Source organism: Amblyomma americanum, chromosome 8 (genome assembly GCF_052857255.1).
Source record: "Amblyomma americanum isolate KBUSLIRL-KWMA chromosome 8, ASM5285725v1, whole genome shotgun sequence".
In the NCBI taxonomy this organism is placed as follows: domain Eukaryota; kingdom Metazoa; phylum Arthropoda; class Arachnida; order Ixodida; family Ixodidae; genus Amblyomma; species Amblyomma americanum.
This window is the reverse complement of record NC_135504.1, coordinates 126,127,102-126,141,805: the sequence shown is the minus strand read 5'-3', so window position 1 is coordinate 126,141,805 and position 14,704 is coordinate 126,127,102. Positions and strand designations below refer to the sequence as shown.

Genomic DNA, 14,704 nt, shown 5'->3' with positions numbered 1-14,704 from the left:
CAGTCCCCCTAACAAACAACACTAGATCTGATAACTGAAAGCTTATTTTTAAACTATACGTAAAGAGTTGGTTTATTTGTGTAATTTTCAAAAGTAGTGTCGTTTGCCACACGTGGCAGTTTGGTTCTGAAAAAGAATTTTTTTTTCCTTTTGAACTGTTCTATATTATAAGATTTTCTAAAACGTTCTCTTCAGCACCTAGTGAAAATATGACGACGGAGGTCAGAGGCTACTTCAAAACGCAGACAAAAAGCCTACCAACTCTAAGGCAGTTTGTGTTGAGGAATATGGAGACAAGTGAGCAAGTCAGCGTGCAGCAAAAAGAGCTGCGCATAGCCTGCACTCCAGTGTTTAGGAAGCTATCGCACCAAGTTGTTCATGACGTCATTACAGGCGTCTGTCCGCCTCAGGCCCCTCGGTGCGACCATTAAAACATTGCACCCACACTAGTGGCCTATCCGAACGAAGCAGCACAGGTAACTGGCCTAATATTGGAAAGGGATGGTTTCACACTGCTCCTTTGTAGAGTCAGCCTTTGCCAATACATTTCCAATATTGGGCTAATTACCTGTGCTACTTGGGACCTATCTTACGATTCGCTGTGGACAATAAACGCCATGGGCATTTGAGAGCATTTATTGAAGGTAGATGAGGTAACCAAGCATGGAAAAATGCGAACTTGTCAAACCAAGGCCGCGTTTCCAGTGGCGATGCGTGGTTTGAAGTTTTTCCTTGACTTCCACCAGCCTGGCCGTGAAGTACATAATTATGAGAAAAACATGGCGGACTTTCTGGCACTTGAGTGGTCACGGGTGCTTTGTGTTCAGAAAAGTAGGTTTTACCTTATTTAGTGCTTTATTTATGCGAGAGAAAATAACAAAAAAAACATGTCTTGCTACGTGCAATGGGTCAGGATCGTGAGGCAGTACACAGTTCTATACCTGGTCACATGTCAAGGTAGAAAAAAGTGCGCCATATTATGGTGCTCTATAGTCGGATGCAGCTTAAGAACGAAGAAAGAAATGCCCCTCAAAGGACTAGTCAGTTGTGTAAAGCGATTCTCATCACGTCGTGGTTAAGAAGCCGGATGCGGGCGGAGTGGGTGAGGGAACAAACGCGGGTTAATGACAGCCTGGTTGAAATCAAGAGGTTAAAATGGGCTTGGGGAGAGCATGTAATGAGAAGGCAAGATAACGGCTGGTCCCTAAGGGTAACGGAGTGTATTCCAAGACAATTAAGGCAAGCGTAGCAGGAGGCGGAAGAAAGTTAAGTGGACGGATGAGATTAAGAAGTTTGCGGGCATACGGGGGGCGCGGCTGGCAAAGGACAGGGTTAATTGGAGAGACATGGGAGAGGCCTTTGTCTCGCAGTGGGCGTAGTCAGGCTGCTGCTGCTGCTGCTGCTGCTGCTGCTGCTGCTGCTGCTGCTGCTGCTGCTGCTGCTGCTGCTGCTGATGATGATGATGATGATGACCAGCTACCGTGACATCGCAGGGGGTGGCAGACGAAAGGGAATTAATTACGGCTGATCGGATTAACCACGGTGTAATGAAAATCGGCCGACGCAATTAGCTGGAAGGCCTTGACTGACGGGCATCTGTCGTTTCGTTCTTGAACTGTATACGAAAATAGTGAAAAGCCATGTACTGAGAGCAACAAATTTCACTCTTTCAACTGACTACTCAGGTACCACTTGGACTTCGTTCATGATGCACAGCAATACATAAGAATGCAAATCCACGGAAGCTATTTCTTCGCTTCGATCAGAAGAATGGCAACGGAAGTCACCGATGACTCTAGAAAGGAGCAACGTCACTTGGACTTCAATGCACACAAGGAATGGAGTATTATATTCCATGTGGATAGATCAATAAACGAAATCGAAGTAAGAATTCTTATGTCTATTCTTGTTAGACGCGGTGTACGGATTCTAAACAATTTTCCCATATTTAATTACAGTCTTTACGACGGTGTTGCAAGTCAGTATTTTTACATCGGGAGTTGCACTACGGATTTTGCGTCTTAGTGCCCAAATTGCTAAATTGAGTAAACGATGGACAGATATACACGGAAAAAGCACGAACAGTGTCTTAGGCCAAAAGGGCCAAGAGATGCCGAGATAATGAAGCATATAGCATTATGGGGTACAACAAATATCAAGTACAGTGAGGTATTTGGAAAAAAATAATGGTGCCGGGCTCACATTCGGGAATGTGATTCTGTGCTTAACGTCAGAAATTCAGTCGAGATAAGAAGTAAATCAGACAGCTGTTGGAAGATTAGCACTAGGTGCCCAAGTGGAAACCACAAACGAGTCAGTACTGGCGGATATGGGCTGGGTGTCTTTCGAGGCACGGGAAGCGCAGAGTAAAATATTTTAAAAGAAGAACGCCTGAGGAAATTGGACGATAGCAAGTGGGCAGCTAAGGTATTTAAATACTTACACAGAAAGACTGTTGACTCACAGTGGCGGAAAAGAACTAAAAAGCTAACCAGTAAGTTTGCTAGAGACGAGGAAGGAGAAATAAAGAGCATTAAACGACAGGTTAAAAACGTCGAAGGTAAAAATTGGATAGATTCAATGAAAAAGAAGCACTCTGTTCATTGAAAACACATGCAAATTGTAGTTTCATTTTCTTTCAGTGCCTCTTCAACGGTCAAGAGGTTTTAAGGGAGCAGAATTTTCCATTAAGCTGTGCGTATTTACTGCAATTTACATTAGCCTTTTTTATGAAAATGAGAAGCAATCCGGTGCGCCTTGCATGCAGAGCATGGTGTTGTATTGTAGGTATGATTCGTGACTGCGCCCGGTTTGCGTGTTATTTCCTTGTTGCTTGAGGAAGACAACGCAAAACAAACAAACCCTGCCATCCAGAGTAATCCTTTCCTCCAGGTTTGGCAAATGCTTCGTCATAGACTAATTACGCGCGCAACCTCTACACATTTATTATTGTGTTAATAGTTTTTGTATATTAACTCTCCCCCTATCTTCTCTTCCTGTTCCCTCACCTCTTTCATTTCATTTCTCCATTCTGCCTGCTATCCTTTATTTCCGCTGCCCCAGCTCGGGTGCTTCAGTATAGATGGCAGGTGCACGGGCTAGCAAAAATCTTTTCCTTCCTTTTTGTTATTATTTTATTAAAACCACTGACTGCTACTACTACTACTACTTTGGCCAACAGAAGTGCAGCATTCCTTGAATATATCCTGCCAACAGGATTAGTTGTTGTGCCGCTTACGGCATTCCCTGCGTTCAAGAACGGCTCAGAAATGGTGGCGAGAGGTCTGCCCATCGTGCACGGATTGTTTATGATCTTCGCTCTCAGGACCGCCGTAAAAGTCGTGCTCCAGGTCTTCACAGACAACTCTGATCCCCGAGTGTCGAGCAGAGCAGCGCATTCTGCGCGCACACGCACGTGCGCACACATGCAAATATATACGGGGCATCCCAGCTGAAATTGATCAAGGCTTGGAAAAAGCGCGCTGTCAGAGAGAAACCAACTCCACTACAGCGGGCGCCGAATGGACCACACGTATGGGCACGTACACTCTAAACAGAAACGAGTAAAAACGAAGTAAGATGTACTCTAGTGCACAGACACTAAACAATTTCTCATCCATAAGGGTGCAAATCAGCTGTCCCCAGACGAACACCCTTTTGGGTGCTAAAAAGGGTGCAAAGATGAGCACTGCTCAGGAAGGGTGCACAGCATGAAAGTTTAGAGGGCGCGCATCAGTGCAAGATTTTTTCTTCATGGGCCACACACAACTATGTAGACACAACTATGCATTCCATAAACTGGAAAAGCCCAGTGCGGAACAGTGGGAGGGCCTGCTCACCAGCAGCGACCTGGCGGTCCAGAGAGGACTCGTGCGGCACGCAAGCGAGGTGGCAACGCTTAGCGGGGCCCTGGAATGAGGGCACCGCCCATTGGAACTGGGAAGATGAAGACGTCCGGAATCCGCTAAACCCAAAGAAACGAAAATAAAGTTTTATTCATTCATTCGTTCTTCATGGGTGCATCAATGTGGAGCACCCTTCCAACATGTATTCATAGAGGCGTTACGGAAAATAGTACCCTTTAATGAGGGTGCAACAATTACATTCTCTAAAGTATCATTAAGTGCACCCTTCCTTAAGGGTGTTGATCTCAGCGCCCTTTTTTAGCACCGTACAATTGGAAATGGGTGTTCGTCTGGGGAAAGCTGATTTACACCCTTAAGGGTGAGAAATTGTTTAGTGTGCACCCAAAAGGGTGTGCGGTGAGGACCCGAACAGTGGACGACGGCCGCCCAAGAACTTCAATTACGGCGCGAATTCGGACTGCTCTGTTCCGTTTTGTTCAGCCACGGCCAGGCCGCGACTCCAGCGTCGCCTTCCCAGGAGTGGGAGGAAGGCGACCGGAGCCGTAACCCGTTTCTAACAGCTAGGATGCCACCTCTGAAGAGCCTATGCTGCATATAGGCGCCGCATATATGCGCTGCATATAGGCGTATTAATGCTTAGTGTGTAGGTCACCACTCTTGGAATTAAATTAGCAAATAGCATAAACGTGTGTGCTCTTGAAGACATCATAATCCCATATAGGCGTATTAATGTTTGGAGTGTAGGCCACCACTTTTTTTATGGGCATCTTGGATTTAAAATAGCTTCTCATATTTCAATAAGAGATATTTTTCTTTTCCGCAGAAAGGAGGAACCACAGTCCTAGTATTTGCCAGATTGTTTTACAGAGCACGAAACCTCAGATCCGCCACTTTGATCAGACGCCCTCACAGCGAGCGGGTTAGGAGGAGGGTTTAAGGGGCGTTAAAAGAGCAAGAAAAGTACGATAGCAGAAGCAGGCAGGTGGTTAAGACGAGAGTTAGGAAAGCTGTCATGCTTTGTTACGTGCGCAATGTCGCTTCCGTTTACCGCCACTGTACTCATTGCGTATATCTTGCATAACGTAGCAGCCTGTCGCTGGGCTCTCGCTTTCCTCAGCATAGCCTAAATACCTTCGAGGTTTTACCTTTTGGGAGATAGAACTGAGTCTACAGTTCAGCCACGGAAAATATATTTATTTTTCTTTTGCAGATTTTCGAATCTGGGAGCATTTTAACATGGGCGTACAGGTTAACGAACTGCACGTCACTTCTGGAATCCCACATCCCGCTTACTATGATCGCACAGATTCGGTGCGTTTCATTTGTGTGCTATGTTTTCTAATTGCGATCAAAATTTCTGCGAATTTGATGTGATATCCTGCACTTTTAAAATACATCCAATGTGCCCGATATAGCATTCTCCTATTCTTTGGTTACTGTGCACGCCGCTTGAAAGCATAAAGTTTGCTTATGCGCTAATTAAAAAGTTAAGTTTTCAATGGTACCGAGCAGCCATGCGGAAGTTGCTCGGGGTGCATCCTGCACAAATTGGGAAGAGCTTCATTCACTCCGCATAATTTTGTGAAATTCTATGAACATTTACGTGATAAAATTTGCAGATTGCCTATTCGAAAACCTAAATGACGTACAACAAGAAAACACTTAGCCTGATGCCCCTTTCTAAGTGCTAAAATTTTCGTCGCAATTTTTTATTATCCCAGCCACTGACGCACATCGTAGCCTTCCCGCCAATATTATGTGTAATAGGCGTTATTTAATTTGTAATGAACTTTAACCTCATGCCTTCGAAGTATTATTCAGCTTGGATGTCGCTCCGGCTCATATCTTGCAGAAATATGCGCCCTCTTTATATTCACGTGTTGTATAACGGCCAGTTTGTGAAAAAAACGTTGCTAAAATTATAACATCAATTTTTATTTTTCAGACGCCATTTATGAAAGCTTTCGTTCGAGTGGAAGTCGGTGACGACGCCACTATTTTCGGAGAGCACAAAGACGAATCAGGGTGCGTATTAAGGAGCCCACATATATTACTCATTATGAAACTCCCTTTGACGACGAAAGAGCCCGTCCGACAACGACACCATGCTCCAGTACCTCCCTGACAGTTAATTACCTCTCAGCGGTCATGGCAATCAACAAGACAGTGCTTCGGAGAATCTTGTTCAGTGTTGTCCCTACTCGGACCATCACTCGGAGTGGGCCTCACTTCCAAGGCTAGTTTACTTAGCTAGTGTGTGCTATGTGCCTATTGAGTTAAGTTATATCCGGGGTCAGCCATGTGATGTGGGTGTGCTTGCTGGTTTGTCATTTAAAGTAACGAGAATGCGAGCGACCCTTTGCATGCAGAGGCGGGACTGTCGGTCGGCAGTGCACCTTCCTAAGCTTCATTATCGGTCTCTTCTGGGCTCTATTCGCTTAAGCAAGCTGTTACCAGCTGTACAAGTATGTCCCTTCCATGTCTTCAGGCTATGTCTTCCATGTCTTCAGGCATGTCTTTAACATAAGGATAAAGATTCCCAGGTGGTTGAAGTTGTTCCGGAGGCCTCCACTACGGCAAGTCTTTCTTCCTTTCTTCTTTGCCTCCCACTTTTATACCTTCCCTTACGGCGCGGTTCAGGTGTCCGCCGATATATGAGACAGATACTACGCCATTTCCTTCCCCCCAAACCAATTATTATTATTATTATTATTATTATTATTATTATTATTATTATTATTATTATTATTATTATTTTCATCGCACAGTTCACGGGCGCCTTAGCGTTTCGCGTCCATCGAAACGTAGCTGCCGCGGTCGGGTTCGAACCCGGGAACTCCGGATCAGTAGCCGAGCGCACTAACCACTGAGCCACCGCGGCGGGGCGCAGGCAATGGGCCTCGGGCGAAAAGCTACAAGGGTATCTTGAGAGATGCTCGAGGCCCGGTAACCTAACTGTGGCACAGCTATGTTCTCCGGTGTCATTAGTGAGCCATCTTTGAATGCTCTAAGCCTTTCCTGCAATGCATTCCATGTTTAACGTATGATGGCCTTAGCTATCTATGTGTCACTAAACCCAACACACATTTCATGCTTACATCTACTCTCGGCGGGGCAGAGGCCACATAGGTTTGGAGAGAGGGGAGTATTTTTGCCGTACGTATGTAAGTTGCGTCCCCAAGTCGCATTTTAAAGGAGGTAGCAAAAACAAATTTTCCCATGAAGCTGTTTATATGGAAAATCTTGTTACAGCAGATGGGAGAGCCATTTACGTGTATGGTCTGGGGCTAGATTACGTAACTGCCAATTAGAAAAATTGTCAAAAACTTGTGACAAAGGTGTCAATAAACCTCGCTCCTATTGGTCGGTTGTGGCCAGCGGCCATATTGCTTTTTTGCGTCATGGGTGGTTGCTGATGACGTCACGGATATGGCAGAAGTGATGACGTTGCACACCTAATTATGCAGCCGCTAATTGACAGTTTTTTGTCACAGTTTTCAGAGCGTCAATATGACCGTTGAGTTTGTGACAGAAAATGGCGGCGGTGTACGCGGCCATACAGCTGAGGCGGCTGCGCTGGCGCGAGCAACGGCGAAGGAGGGTGCAGGAAGGCGCGTTTGACTTGCCGGACGAGTTGTTTCGACGCCTTTTTCGACTGGAGAAGCAGACTGTGGAGTGGTTGTGCGACGAGCTCGCCGATGAACTGAGAGGTTTGCGTGCGAGTGCGCTGTCAGTGCGGCGGCAGGTGCTGTGTGCACTGCGGTTCTTTGCCACGGGCGGCTTTCAGGCTGCCGTTGGTAGCGAGGCGCACGTCGGCATCGCACAACCGACGGTGAGCAAATGCGTGCGGCAGGTATTGGAGGCAATTTGTAAAGTTAGTGCGCAGAAGGGGTGGGTTCCGTAGTCACCTCTTTGACACACAGCTACATATAAATAAGACACGCTTATGCTGGCAAATCACTTTATTTTTCCCAGCAAATGGCACTTCGTGGTCGTCTTCTGTTTCCCAAGGGGAAAGAAACAAACAACCACTCGTCACATACTGCAACACCTCACCTTTTGGTATTTTTGTCATCGATCGAAGGATCCGAACAACACAGACTTCAACAAGTTGTCTTCGTCGATTTCGTACCAAGCGCTTCTTGCAAGTTCGCTCGGTAGACACGTAGCCTTCACTGCATTCGTTGAAATTTTTCTGTGCACTTAGGTCAACCGCACAGTAGCTTGATTCCAGACGCCGCGCAAAAAAAAAAAAAACAATAACACTGCGTGAAACAGCTGCTCCTGTTCAAAGCGGCCTTTTTACTGCCGTCAGCACACCCCCGCGGCACCGAAAGTTATACCCCTGTCACACGGGCACTTTCGATCCTCATTGAGCTCGATCTGCATCGAGATTTTCGAGCACGCTCGAAACATCCGTTGCTACACGGGCATTTTCAATGCTCATTGACAAGTTTCCCTCATGTGTGTTAGGTGGCGCCAAATGTTCCGCCGACAGCCATAACATGGCGATGTCCGGCAACACTGTGCAGTCGGGGGCAGCGGCAGCCAAATCCGTAGCCAAATCTGTACATTGCGTATCTGCGCCAGGTTTTTGTGGCGCACCTCTGCTGCTGTGCGATGCAACCCAAGGGCCCGCAACGCCTCCGCGATTTCTGCATAGACTGCGGCGTTTCTCTTCTGGCGCCGCAAATCATTTAGGTGGTACTGTCAGCAGTCGATGAGAGCGGCTGTCTCGCGCTCGCTCGCTCCACAGTTTCCGCTCCGACGAGCAGGAGGACGCCATCTTTGCTTACACTGACGGCGAAGCTTGGAGCGTGGTGTCGAGATTACTTTCAAATGTTTGCATATAAGCAGGCGTAGTACCTGAAAAATGTTCTGTATTACATTTTAATCGATCACAACAACAACAATTGTGGTTTGGTTTTGTTAACTTGTGTTTATTTTTATAGCTTCATGAGAGCGAGAGTTCTCGATTGTGCTTGGAACCTCAAGCACTCTTGAGGAATCGGCATCGAGTCAAGCAGGATCGAGCTCGATTGCGCTTGAAAGTGGCCGTGTGACAACCGTCGATCTGCATTGAGTTCGATGAGCATTGACTCAATGAGGATCGAAAGTGCCCGTGTGACAGGGGTATTACCCACCAGTCAATTTAATAGCACAACTTCAAACGCTTTTTGTTTTGCCTAATATTTTCGAACTTTAAACAGAATGTTTTGAAAAAATAAAATATTAGTTATTTTCATCGTTGCTTATTTCTTATTTCTTTTTACAAAAAATAAGCAGACGTCCTCGTGCTTCCAGCGCGGCCCTTCTAAAAATGCCAAGGGCTTGGGTGGCAAAGCTCTCTAGCTTTTTGATTGCCCCATCATTATATCCATTCTTCTAAATGAATAGTCCTAAGATTCTGATTTTATCTACCTCGGGAACTGGTTTCCCCTCTAATTTAATGTTAAATTCCCAGCTGCACTTGCATCGGAGCGATGTTGGGTTATAGACGAGTAATTCCGATTTTTGCGGAGAGCATGAGAGACCCCTACTAGCAGCATAGTCCACGACAGTGCCCGCCGCCGCCTGCAGGCGTTCCTCGATGCTCGCATCGCTCCCCTGGTTAATCCAGACGTTGATGTCATCCGCATACATACTGAAATTTAGCCCCTCTATGCTCCTCAGGGCTTCGGGGAGGTTCCGCATCGCCACGTTGAAGAGGAACGGGGAGAGAACCGAGCCCTGCGGCGTGCCCTTGCTCCCGAAGTTCAGTGTGGGAGACTCAATGTCTTGGAACCTCACGCACGCAGTTCTGTCTGACAGAAAGTCCTTGATGTAGTCGTATGTTCGCGCGCCTACTCCGATATCCTGGAGACCGCAGAGGATCGCTTCGTGTGTAACATTATCAAAAGCCTTTGTCAAGTCCAAGCCGAGAATTACTTTGGCGTCTCTAGAACGCGAGTCGATTATGTTATGTTGGAGTCGAAGCATCACGTCCTGCGTGCACAAGCCCGGTCGGAAGCCGACCATCTCGTGCGGCCACAGGCCGTTTTGCTCCATAAAGCGCGTCAGTCTTGTCTGGACTACGCGCTCCAACAATTTCCCCGTGCATGAGGTTAGGAAAATTGGTCTTAGATTTTATAGTTTAGGGGGTTTGCCAGGCTTTGGGATTCGAATTACGTTTTCCCAACAGCAACAAGCTCTGCTCAGCGGCAACAAGCCATCCGCCTGGCGACAGAAGCCGCGAAGAGTCAAGACCTCTTTGCCTGCTTGTGATCGCGGAGGTCCCCGCCCCCGTCCTCTAGGCCTGCGTGCCGGGGTCGGGGAGTAGGGGGCCTCCTTATCTGGTGGAATATTAAAGTTGTTATCATCATCATCATCTTGTGACAGAATTTGTCACAGTTGCGTAATCTAGCCCCTGCATTCCATTTAGAAAGAAACGTTTTTTCTCGGACTAACAGAATAGGAAGTGCCGTATCGCGAAATGCAGCGTCAAAATTGACTCCAGAAAGGGAGGGAACCATTTGTGTAGATTTTGCTCCACGAATGGTTAATTGTTTGCAGAAACAGAAATTCTTTAGCTGGATGGAATGCGCGTACTCGGCCACACTCCTTCTAGAATGAGTGCTATCAAACTCACGACAACTCTGAATGGTAGAATGGTTCCTTCGTCATAGGGCCACCAGCATCGCCAGTACACCAGCGTTTTTTTTCACTCCCTCCTTTACCCCCTTCCCTTACGGCGCAGTTCAGGTGTCCAACGATAAATGAGACAGATACTGCGCCATTTCCTCCCCCTCAAAAAAAAACAATTATTATTATTACACCAGCGTTTTTAAAAGGACAAAATGTTTTTTCCTACTCCAGATGTCACATGCAGAGCTTTACAGCAAAAGTGATGTTCTTTGACACGTGGCTGTTTATCCTCACAGAATTCTTGTGCTCAACACCTCTGAGAAGACGAATCTTTCGGGCTGCCCCGCTGGAGAGATCACGATAGAGGTAACACGAAAATCTCATGGATGCACCTTCTCTGTTCTGGAGCACGGCAAGACAGTGGAAGTCAACAGGAACGCTCTAATCTTGCACTACGACAGCTTCGTACCTCTGTTTGGTGATAACTTCGCTATCCGAAATGTCACAGTAGTAAGTAAAAGTGCCCATGTATACTTGCTCCTTCATGTGTACCAAAATTTTCTGGTGAAATTTTTGAATCATCGCTGTCTTCAGAAATATTAGCGGCTACACAGGACAGGAAAGACCAAACGTCAGCAAGACGTATTATTCAGATCACCTGCGGCAGAAGTGCGCTGGCTCGAGAGCAGACTAATGGAGATCGCACTAGCGGATAACAGACTTGTGGATAACAGACTAGCGGAAGTCGAGTCCAGTAGACATCGTGTGTTGTTGTTTGGCCATAATGTGTAGATAATGCTTATGTGCAGATCTTCGGTAGCGCGTAGTGGAGGCTTTTATTACCGATAATGGAGTCCGTTGCAATGGTATACGTGGCGGTCTTTTGTGCCAAGAAGTACGTCTATTAAAAGGCTTTAATTCGAGCGATCCTTTCCGCGCCAAGTAAGCTGATACTGCGCGATTTACTTTTCCCAAAACCAATTATTATTATTATTATTATTATTATTATATTATTATTATTACGGCTAAGCAGTTGTTTCATTCAGAAACTGGTTGTCCCGGTGTGTCATTTTGCCTGGAAGAAAAATCTTGTGGAGAGCAACTCACGCGATGATTATTGCGCCAGTTAGCTTAAATTACTAGTTTTTGAGATAATAAATTTGCGCAAGGACTGTCGCACATCTCGGTGAGCAGCTCAAGTTTACCCTCTAATTGTCTGACGATAGTGAAACGGTGGCCTCGTTTCGATGGAGGCTAAACGCTAAGGCGCCCGTGTTCTGTGCGATTTCAGTGGTGGTGGTAGTGGTTTTTTTATTAAGATAAAAGTAAAAAGGAAGGAAAAGATTTTTGCTAGCCCCGGCATGTGCACGTTAAAGATCCCCTGGTGGTCGAAATTATTCCGGAGCCCTCCACTACGGCACCTCTTTCTTCCTTTCTTCTTTCACGCCCTCCTTTATCTCCTTCCTTACGGCTCGATTCATGTGTACGCCGAGACGTGAGACAGATACTGCGCCACTTCCTTTGCCAAGAACTAATGTTCCGTTTTCAATCTCTTACGTTTTTCGTCTGCTTCTTGCGGTTCTTTAAAAAAACCACAAAAATATCAGTTTATGGCGAAAGGAAATGGCGCTGTAACGGTCTCATTTCTCGGCGGGCACCTAAACCATGCCATGTGAGGGAAGCGAAGAAGGAGGAAATGAAAAAGGGTAGCGTTGCCGTAGTGGAGGGCTCCGGAATAATTTCGACCATCTGTTAATGATCCCAGGTGGTTGAAATTATTCTGGAGCCCTCCACTATAGCACCTGTTTCTCTCTTCTTTCATTTCCTCCTTCTTCCCTTCTCTCATGGCGTGGTTGAGGTGCCCACCGAGAAGTGAGCCAGTTAGTGCGCCATTTCCGTTCCTCAAAAACCACTAATATAACGCTAAGGCGCCCGTGTGCTGTGCGATGTCAGTGCACGTTAAAGATCCCCAGGTGATCGAAATTATTCCGGAGCCCTCCACTACGGAGCCTCTTCCTTTCTTCTTTCACTCCCTCCCTTATCCCTTCCCTTACGGCGCGGTTCAGGTGTCCAACGATATATGAGACAGATACTGCGCCATTTCCTTTCCCCCAAAACCAATTAATATTATTATTAATAGCTGGGAATCATTAACGTGCGCTGACTTCGTACAGCACACGGGCGTCTTTTCCGTTTCGCCTCCATCGAAGCGAAAGAAGCAGATGCAAAAGGTAAAGGAGAGGCAGTAAATTGCTCCCTCAATGAGCTGCGACAACAGCGCTGCTGTGGCCAGGGAGCTAGCCGCTTTCTGTGCAGAGAACAGCGCATAGAAGTACATAGCACCAACTAAATAACAAATTATACAGATAATGAACACAGGGACGAGTTTTTCAACAAAATGCGTACAACTACAAGAGTTTAGAACATCAGCTAGAAATATATCGCGTAGTTTAGCATGTGTGAGAGTTTTAAATTCACGCTAGAGTTTGATTAGCTTATTTAAAATCACAGGGGCATTGTACGTTAATGACATGAACGCATAACTTGAAGGCATAACTTGTGCGACTGTGAGGCACCAGCCATTGTTCAGAACCTCTTGCTCCACAAGGATTACGTCCAAATGTTAACCCGGATGAACTTCTGAGAAAGCCTTGATAATGGTAATTTGAAAAGTTTGACTGGTACAGAAGACGTTAGTAGGAAAGTTTGAGAATGACAATTATATTGTGGTAGAGTCTCTAAATAAAGATTTCGTTGGGTGTAGCTAAGCTACGCAGTTAACGCAACGTGTAGCATTTTTTTCTAAAAGCAACACTGCTAATATTCTTTTGAGGAGTTGTACCCCAAGCTAATGTGCAATAATTGACATGCGAGCGGAGAAGACAGTAGTAAATCGGAAGCTTAACGTGAGCAGAAAACATGTGGCGCCATCTATGTAGCGCACCACAGAACAAGGTAATTTTTTGCCGTTTGATCTATGTGAGCATCCATGTCACGCGTTACGATGACACTACTCGCTGAACTTTGTGCTCTTTAACTATATCAATATGTGACCTGCCCATTGTTAATTCATTTTTGTATATACATTTTCATTTTTAGGTGGACAAAAAGGCTTAAACAATTTTCGGCATTAATTCTCAAGCTGTTATTGTTGGATTTTTCAAGAAGTTTTGACAAAACATCACTCGCAGAAGAAAAGAGGCCATCAACATCGTCGGAAGCAATAAAAAGACTCGCATGATTAGCCTACAACAAAAATTAAACGCTTCCGCCAACGGGCGCATTATCATTTACATACACATTAAACTAGAACGGGGCTAAGACGCTTTCCTGAGGCACGCCTCACTGTATTTGCTGAAACGAAGAAGTACAATTGCCTTCTAGAACACACTGTTTACGCCCAGCATTATACGATTTCAAAAGTGAATAGGGCACACCATGAATACCGTAATGGTCTAACTTTTTGAGGAGGATACACTGACTGAGAGAATCAAAAGCCTTGCTGTAGTCCACAAAATTTCTAATCTGAGCTGATTAGATCCTACATTTGTTATGGTAATTTCTTTTTGTATCAGGAGTGCGGAGTCTGTTGAGCAGCCTATATATATATATATACTTCACAAAAGTCTTCCCGGATCCAGAAATTTATAATGCAGAAAAGAGGGGCACACAAACGGAAACACAGATTTATTAACGACGTTTCGGCCGGGGCCCGGCCTTCGTCAGGTAATGCACAAAGCATCTGTGCTTGGTGCTTAAATACTTGTCCTATGATAAGCCATAAGACCAGCCACTAATGGCTGATGACAACGTAATAAAATGCGCATGACGTCCAAAGTGGCGCACAGTGATGAGGCTTACAGGCTTTCGAGGTTGGCACGTGCTCCTCGCAAGTAAAGATGGCATAAAAAAGCATTAAAAAAAGTTTCTCTGGGCATGCAGAAAACAATAATAAATAACAAGCGTTGCGGCTTTGAAGGCATGGCACAGAAACACGCGGCCAGTCACTTCGTCATTGAGAAACAATGAGATTAAACACAGAAAAGTACACGGGGCATAGATGATACACAACACAAGTATTGACACGTGTTGGGCTCGAGTCCTGCACATTCTAGAATAAAAAAAATCAAAGGAGGAAGCTTTTACAAACATGCTAAAAAGTACCGCATGGATAGCACAGAAAACAAAAGGCAATCATCAGCACGTGTTGCATT

General features: G+C 45.7%; 1 protein-coding gene across 1 annotated transcript in view; it reads left to right on the top strand.

Moving 5' to 3' along the window:
• The window catches only part of LOC144100684 (uncharacterized), a 48,193-nt gene extending 34,424 nt beyond the window's left edge, over positions 1 to 13,769 (top strand). Inside the window, exons 3-8 of the mRNA XM_077633541.1 lie at positions 1,686 to 1,884; positions 2,643 to 2,694; positions 5,077 to 5,177; positions 5,812 to 5,891; positions 10,787 to 11,000; positions 13,590 to 13,769. Coding sequence (XP_077489667.1) covers positions 1,686 to 1,884; positions 2,643 to 2,694; positions 5,077 to 5,177; positions 5,812 to 5,891; positions 10,787 to 11,000; positions 13,590 to 13,607 — 664 coding nt within the window. The 3' untranslated portion in view covers positions 13,608 to 13,769. The remainder of the gene's footprint in view (positions 1 to 1,685; positions 1,885 to 2,642; positions 2,695 to 5,076; positions 5,178 to 5,811; positions 5,892 to 10,786; positions 11,001 to 13,589) is intronic.
• Positions 13,770 to 14,704: the final 935 nt, after the last annotated feature.